Here is an 8703-nt window from a genome sequence, read left to right on the forward strand (position 1 = left end):
TTTGCTTTTGTATATATTGGAAGGAGCAAACATTCCAATTCAAACTCTGTGTCTTTTGAAGTAAGGGTAGTGTACAATGAAGAGAGCATTGATTTTAATGGCCTTTAACCATTCGTTTGTCTTTTTTGTAATCTCTATCTGTTCAACTATGTATTAAGGGTCATGCAAATGTGAGTCTTGTAAATTCAATGCAAACTGTTCAAGCAATCTGCAGCAAAGATGTATGGGGAATTGCAGGTCATTTAATTCATGGCATTTTGCAAGGAATGAATGGCTTTAATTATGCAGAAGCTAGATACATTTGCAGGAATAGCAACAAAATAGCCCATGAGCTAGCTCAGCAGGCCAAAAATTCAGGAGAGGAATGCAAATGGATTGGTGTGGTCCCTGACAATCTAGCAAACTTGTGTAGGCTGGAAGGGATCTAGTGTTTTATTTTGTTCTTTTCTTTCCTGTTCTTTTGGCTTGGCTGTCTATGTTCTCTGTTGGTGCTTTGTCCTGCTGTTGGTGGGTGTTGTTTTCTGCTATGTACCTCTTCTGTGTTTGCTTTATGAAATTTCAGTTTCAAAAAAAAAAAAAAAAAACTGGCCAAAATATGACAGAATTAAGAGGATTCTTTGAAAATGTTACCGTTAGAATTGATGAGATTTGAAAATATGATTGTTGTAGGAACAAATATTACCGTTAGGAACAAATATAAAGAAAGAATAAAATAAGAATTAAAAAGAATTAAAAAATAATATTTAAATGAAATGGTAAAAATATAGAATATCTGATAATTGAGATATTGTAAAATGATGTGGTAAAATAATAAAGTAGGCTTTTGATGTGGTAAAATGGCATAATATTTACAACGGCTGCTACGGATGCTCTTAGCACCACCCATTTTAGATAGAAATGCTATCCAGTAATTTTTTTCCCGTAAAATGCCTGTATCTGCCAACCTGAGCTATGTCATCGCTGGTACGTAATAAAACAGTTCTGTGTGGAAATCAGCAATAGAGACGTGAGGCGTTTTTGAAAATGCATTTACCTTGGTGCTGCGAGAAAACGTGTCTTTCTTTTTCTCTATTTTTTTGCTTGCAGCCAAATTGGACCATAATGGCATTTTGTTTTGCGTTTTTAATTTAGGGCACGTTTAGATAGAATTTATTTTGTTGAAATTAAAAATTGAAAACTGAAAACACTGTAATAAAATAATTTTAAATATATGAATAGTATCATAAAACCCATTTTTAATGAAAAAGTAACTAAAAAATGAAGTTTGTGAATTCATAAACAGTACACGTATGCACTATTTACACGAGAGTGAATTAAAAGTTACTGTTACTGTTCATACCAGTACATAAACAGTAATCCAACGGCTCACGACCCACTGAAACATGACTTAAAAAAATAAAAAATAAAACACAAACGTAAAACTCAAAACGTGAATCCCAACCCAGCCTACAAGTCAGTCAACTCACGAGTCAGCGGACTATTCCGCTCACGACTAGGGACGGCAATTTTGCCCCGCCCCGCTTGACCCGCCCCTCTCCGCTTCGCCCCGTGCGGGTTTTCCCCACCCCGCAAAGGTGGTGGGGTGGGGATGGGGCAAGATTTTAGACCCGCACCATGGGGCGGGGCGGGGATGGGTTTACATTTTTTAGACCCACCCCGCCCCACCCCACCCCATCCCCGCCCCGCCCTGCATTAATAAGGGTTAAAAGGTAATTTTTTCATACCCTAAAACCCTACTATTTAAACAAAAATATCATCATCTTATTTTATTTAAGTGGAGATTCTTTTTGAAGAACTAGGCAATTTTTATTTTGTTATGTATTAGGAGTTTGAATTATTTTATTGTGTCATACTATGAGACTTTTGTTGTGATATTATCTTATTAAATATTTAGATAATATTATTTAGTATTTGCTAAAAATTAGTTTGATTCGATAGAATAAATTTATTTATAATTTCAAGTATATTTTTATCATTGAAACATGTCATTTTATTTGAAAAAATGGTAATAGTTGTAGGGAAAATTAACAAGAAATAGAGTTTTACAGTGTAGGGCGGGGTTTCGCGGGTCTTCGCGGGGCCTTAAGGGGCGGGGATGGGGCAAGAAATTTTCCCCGTCATGCGGGGCGGGGTGGGGATGGGGCAAGAAAAATCCATGCGGGGTGGGGGCGAAGATCCCATCCTTTGGCCCCGCCCCGCCCCATTGCCATCCCTACTCACGACCGACATTCAGATATGAATTTAATACTCCAAGTAGGAAAGCAGTCAGAAACTCACACGTCAGCCACGTGTCTCCCTCGTTTGCCTTGCTTTTATCTTTAAATTTATATAATTACAATGCGATTTTTTTGTTTTTGTTTTGAGAATCAATTACAATACGAATTGATGGAACGAAATTAAACCAATATTGACAACTTTTATATTTCTTTGCTTTTCTTTTTTTGGTTGAGACATGGACTACTTAAATTAGTATTCAGTATTTTCTCAAAAATAAAAAATAGTATTCAGCAGGATGTTTTTCATTTTCTATCACACCCGGCCCATTGTATATTTTAAATTTTGTTAGTACCGGTTCAATCAATGACAAGTTTAGAACAAAAGTAAGTATAATAATTCTATAGTCTCAAAAAATTTTACAAAATACTTTGTATAAAAAATATAAAAGGCAAATATTATTAATAGTAAATAATAAAGTGATATTAGTTATATGCCTAACTGAGAACCAGTAAAACTTTTTAAAGAAATGCAAAATCAATTATAAAGTGAGGAAGCTATATTTTGTGATGGTGCATGGATGATGATGACTTGTGCTATATATATAGTCAAAACTTAGAAAAAAATCCAATTAGATTTTAATTGGATTTTCAATTTTGTGCCACGTGTAATTTAATTTTTAATTTTGTACCAAATGAATTATTGAGTGTAAAAATCGAATAGTCCAAATTCAAATAGATTCTAAATTGAATTTTAATTTGAGTCCAATTTTCAGTCTCGTGTTCATTTAAATTTTTAATTTTTATTGCAAATGAATTATTGAGTATAAAAATCGAAGAGTCTAAAATTAATTAAATTATGTATATATATATATATATATATATATAATGAGAAACCATTAATTTGAACCTCTTCTTAAAAAAATGTATAATTTGAATTGTATAATTGTAATTGTTTTTAACTGTATCCGTGCATATGCACGGAGTTACACACTAATATATATAAAATAGCTAAGAGATTAGAAAATGATCTTATAGATGGTCTTATAAGTACCAGTGGTTATATTTTCAAATAATAATAATAATAATGATGATGACAATCATGTTTATTTCAAAAATGGAAATCAATTTTTTTTGGAAAGTGAATATTCTCTCTCTCTCTCTCTCTCTCTCTCTCTCTCTCTCTCTCTCTCCTTCTTTTTGTCTTAATTAATTAATTAATGCTTAATCTCACACATACATAGACATACAAAAACTCTTAATACGAGACATAAAAATCATTTGTCTCATTTTGGGCATTTAATTTTATATTCCACCAATTACATAATACTATGAGTTTGTTATTTTAAAAAAAATTTAAATTTAGTTATTAGTATGGAAAGAAAATAAAAACATATGAAAAGTTGTGATTAAATATTAGGTTTAAGTTTGGTTTTATTCATCGTTGTATACTTTTAGTGCAATGGTCACTCCATAAGTATAAGTGTTTATAGGGTGTAGGGGTAAGGGTCAGGGTTCAAGTCTCTAGGAGGGAATTTCACATACATATATACTTAGATTATGTTTGAATAGAATTTCTATTTTATATAAAAAAATAAAAAGAATTTTGGTTCCATTCATGACTTTGGATTTAATGTACTACATTAACTATGTGCACATAATTTGGAGTACGGAAATTTTAAGTGAAAAGTGGTCATAATTTGAAAGTATATGAATCAAATATCAACCTTTTTTTAGTAATATTACAATTATTATAAATTTTATTTTACTAATAAGTAATGTGTTTGAGTTTGGTGAGAGAGTGTAATTAAAGTGTGTGTATATCTTTAACAATTAGTTTGTTTCTCAACAAAAAGGAAAAAAAAAAGTTTTGAAGATGTGTCAATTTTTAAATAAAAAATAAAAAATGGTAGTTTTGAAGATCATAACTATTATTTAATTTGATACTATTTTGTTGTTAATATTTAATTTGATAACAATATCATCATTTTTTTTTTTAATTTCTAGAGATAATTACAATATGTTGCTAGCCCTGTAGTTCGAACTCTTTATCCCTTAGACTCTCCCCAGCTATTTGTGCATGAAAATGTGTCAATTCAGTTACAAAACCTTTGGCGATAACAGTATTATCTCTCAACAGACTAATAAAGTAATTTGATAACAGATCTATAAATAGCAGTATCATCTCTTGCTCCGAAAACCTCAGAACAACAAGAGTTCTCTTTCTCCCCCATCTTCAAATACTATTCTATCCCACAAGGTGTGAGGCTTTTGGTCCATCCCCATATATTATCATTTCTAAAAAACCAAAACCATGACGGTATGCAAGATGTCTATGCTATTAAAAAATAAATATACTTTCTTATAATTCAACGTTGCATCATTTGTGATTATTATTGTTTTGTTTCTTCAGCAAAAGGTGGTCCTCAAGGTTACCATGGATGGGCAGAGGTGTTGTTTCCGCATTATGAAAGGCGACCACGCTCGCAAAAAAGCCATGAGGATTGCAGTTGGCCTCTCAGGTAACAAAACCCACGTTGTATTGTATTACAAAATTTGTAACACTACATATTAACACCACTTGAACCTATTTATTATAGCTGTTAATTAATTTGTTGATGCATGTGACACTTGCAGGAGTGGAATCAGCAGCTATAAAAGGGCAAGACAAGGACCAAATAGAGGTAAAAGGCAAGGGGATCGATACCGTTAAACTTGCAACGTTACTAAGGAAGAAAGTAGGGAATGCAAGCATAGTAAGCGTTGCAGAAGAGAAGAAAGAAGAGAAAAAAGATGAACTGAAGATACAGTACATGGTTGAGCCTCCTACTTATGGTTTGTCTCCATACGTATGCTATGAGATTCCCAGATATGACACACCTTCTTGCTCCATAATGTAATTTTATACCAACCATCAGCAAAAGTAACCACAAAGAGGGAGACACTTGAAGGGTTAAACTATACATCTTCTGGTCTTCATGATGAATTCCTCTAACTGATAATTTTCCATTTAGAAAAGATAAAAAATTTTCTTAATACCCAAAAAATAAAGTCCTCAATGCTTCATGAGGTGATGGAGATGCATATTCTACTTTAAATTAGGGCTTGGTTTCATTATACGTTGTTGATGTTATTTTTCTCTCCTCATAGAGAACTTCAAATTAGTAGGTTTTAGTTGTTTTCCGTTTGACAACAAGGACAATTTAGCCACACTTAGAAATTGTAAGTTAATTGTTGTTGGTATATATTTTTATTGCAAGTTGTTAAGAATGAATAATAAAGTAATATTAGCGTTGGGTTCGTATAAAATTAATACTAATAATATACCAATTTAATATTTGTGAAATTTATTGTAACATTGTTCTTCTAGATAGTTTGGGCTGGCTTGTTTTGGACACGTGTGTGTACACGTTGAATTGAATTGAAATGATAGTATATTGAATAGAAATGTCTTATTTGCCCCTCTGCACAAAAGACAAAAAAAACTTTCCTATTTATTGGGAACAACCTAGAGCTCGCGGTCCAGAACTTAACAGCCTTAACAAACAGTGTTGTTTGGAAAAATTGTTTTAGTAATATTATTTGTATTTTTTAAAAGTTAATGTGTATTAAAAAGTACATGAAAATACATGTAATGTTGTTTAAAAATTAAAAATTATTGTTTAAAATGTCATACCAAATAATCCTTATAACTCTAATAGTCCTCAGACCAAGTAGGATCACAGCAGTCTAATACTAATAAACTCTGAAAAGAAACAGTGTGTATATATAATATAGTATAAAGCCTGCCTACCATAAAAACAAAATAATAATAATAATTTCTTTTGATACGTGCCTTTCAATTTGTATCTTAGAGTTTCTGTTGAGTTTTTAAAAGCATTCAAGCGGAGTTTTAGATGTTTAAACTTGACTAGACAACTAATATAAAATGTTCAGACTTTTCTTAAACTTGAACTATGCCTATAAATTATATTTAAGCCTAAATTTGTCAAATAGTCGAAGAACTTGAGCTCGACTTGGCCTAACATGATTCATTAGTTAAATCAAGCTTAGACTCAATATCAAGCTTTTGAGCTAAAGACATTATACAAGTAGATTATTATGCTTATAATAGGCATACAATCAAATCTATTGATTTAGGCATGTGGTCCTCAATTCCCAATTAATTAAAATTTTAGTAAGATATTAGTTTATTTTTCAAGTTTATATCAATCTTATTATTATCAAGGTCATAAATCGACCTAAGTTTGGCTTGTTTTTTACTAAGCCCTATTGTCCACAAGCCTATTCATGAATTTTATTTTATTTTTTTGCGTGTGCTATATATGCTCATTTTTAAATAAGTCTAAAATTAAGGCTAAAGTTTGGCTTTAGGGGTGGCAATTCGTGTTCGCGTATTAGGTTTGTATCATGTCAACTCATGAATATCCAACTATATAGGTCAACACTAATCGGACATGTTTATTAAACGAGTCAAGATTCTTCAACTCTAACACAACTCATTTATTAAACGGATCAGTTGTATTGACCTGTTTATTAGATTTTATCAAAATGAAAAAAATATATATATTTATGAAAAAACAAGCACATAAATATTTTTAATATAAAATTTAGAACTAACAAGTAACTGCATCACAAATAATCATCCAAAACTAAAGTATAGCTCAATATTACAAGTTAATCAACCACAATATGTCAAAAAAAAAAAAAAAAAAAACCACAACAACTAATAAATTTATAGACTTAGGTTTGAAGGGTATATTAGTAAAATGTTATTTAATTAAACAGGTCAAACAGGTTTCATAAATTGAACACTAATCCAATCTGTTTATTAAACAAGTTAGTTGTGTTAACTCGAATATGACATGAACTTATTAAGTCTCAACCCATAATTTGCTAATTTCGTGTTGTGTTGTGCCGTGTCAGGTTCACGGGTTGTGTCCAATTTTTCCACCCTGATTCGGCTTATTTATAAACAAACAATAATGAATAGGTTTTTTCTATAAACATCTTGGTTCATTTATAACCATACTTGAAATGACACGTCCAAAACTGTAGTGAGTGGTGAAGCTAGAAAACATTTTCAGAGAGGCCAAAGGCCGAAAGCTATATTCTTCATTGAAAGGAAAGTATATGGTTGGCAATTTATTGAGTAGTCCATCTTGACAATTCTACCATCTTGAGCATCGCCACATTAAAATATAAAAAATATCATTGACACAAATAATTTCGTTCACGAAAATTTTAATAAATCACTTTCACATTTCATGAAATATATTTGTATTTTAATTGTGAAACTAAATAATAAAAATGGAGTTCATAAAAGGTTTGGCAATACCATTTTGTTTTTTTTTTTTTTTTTATTATAAAAATTTAAACTTTAGTTTTTTCTTTTTTATTATACCATTACTGTTGTTGTTGTTTTCTTTTAAGGGGGCCAAATAATAATAAACAAAGTTTCTCTCCAAAATAATTTGGAGAAAAACTCTACAAACTCCTCATATATCTCTATATTGAATGTGAATTTTGAAAATCTAACCATTAGATTGCATGTTGTTATTATATTCTTCATGTATGTAAAATTTCAAGAAGATCAAAAATCACTTGCTATCTCATTAAACAAATATTAAAATTTCAAATTTTTATGATCTAAAATTGTGTATAAAAAATAAGTTTTTTGATCGAATAGTAAATAATATCCAATTTGAACGAAATTTGATATGCATGTTACGAATATAAGGAATATGAAATTCAATGGTTGGATTTTAAAAATTCATACTAAAAAAAAAGATATAGGAGAAGTTTGAAAAATTTATCTCTAAATTAGTTTGAAGATAAACTTCGTTCAATAATGATTGAGCTTTGGCAATTTGGAGCGGCAGTTGAAATGGGGGCCCCTAGTCTCCCTCTGCGACTGACTCAGTGTCCGGTAAGATTCCCAGCAAAATCATATAAGCAAACAAAATCTTAGCAAAAACACGTTTTTCCAGGGTGACTGTTCCACGTGCTAGAGACGAAGATTCAACATAAGTCTTGGTATATATGTATCTTATTAAAGGATAAATCTCTGACCGTCGGATTTGGATGATTAATTAAGTTGATCTTTTGCATTCCCTGTAAAATACCAAACCTATCATTAGTGTTAGTATGTTTTTTTGGAATGGTGTTAGTATGTTTTTTTGGAATGTTTTTGGGTATGATGTTAGTATCTGCTTGAGGTAAATGAATTTAGCCTAATTGTGCAAGGTAGAATATTACCTATGACACCAGCAGAGCATATGTATTCAATAATTATGTTGTCCTATTCCATTTTATTTAGGGTAAAATTTAGTTTGAATTTTCAATAAAATTTAAACACATAGTTGTATCATAATTGTATTAATAGTTTTAAAAACTGAGTTGTTCAATGAACTAAAAAAAGGAAGAGATTCAAGATTTTTGAAGTTGAACTAAGATTAAACTAGTTAAGGTTGAACCATGATAATGTCAT

At 30.9% G+C, this 8703-nt stretch overlaps 1 protein-coding gene across 1 annotated transcript; it reads left to right on the forward strand.

Annotated features, from left to right (window-relative positions):
- The first annotated feature begins 4446 nt into the window (after nt 1-4446).
- Nucleotides 4447-5441, forward strand: LOC115983831 (heavy metal-associated isoprenylated plant protein 46-like). Its single transcript, XM_031106654.1, has 3 exons — nt 4447-4533; nt 4627-4735; nt 4851-5441. Exons 1-3 carry the CDS (start codon nt 4528-4530, stop codon nt 5111-5113), a joined length of 378 nt encoding a protein of 125 aa, XP_030962514.1. The 5' UTR covers nt 4447-4527; the 3' UTR covers nt 5114-5441.
- The last annotated feature ends 3262 nt before the right edge of the window (nt 5442-8703 follow it).

The sequence above is a fragment of the Quercus lobata genome, chromosome 4, assembly GCF_001633185.2.
Source record: "Quercus lobata isolate SW786 chromosome 4, ValleyOak3.0 Primary Assembly, whole genome shotgun sequence".
NCBI lineage: Eukaryota > Viridiplantae > Streptophyta > Magnoliopsida > Fagales > Fagaceae > Quercus > Quercus lobata.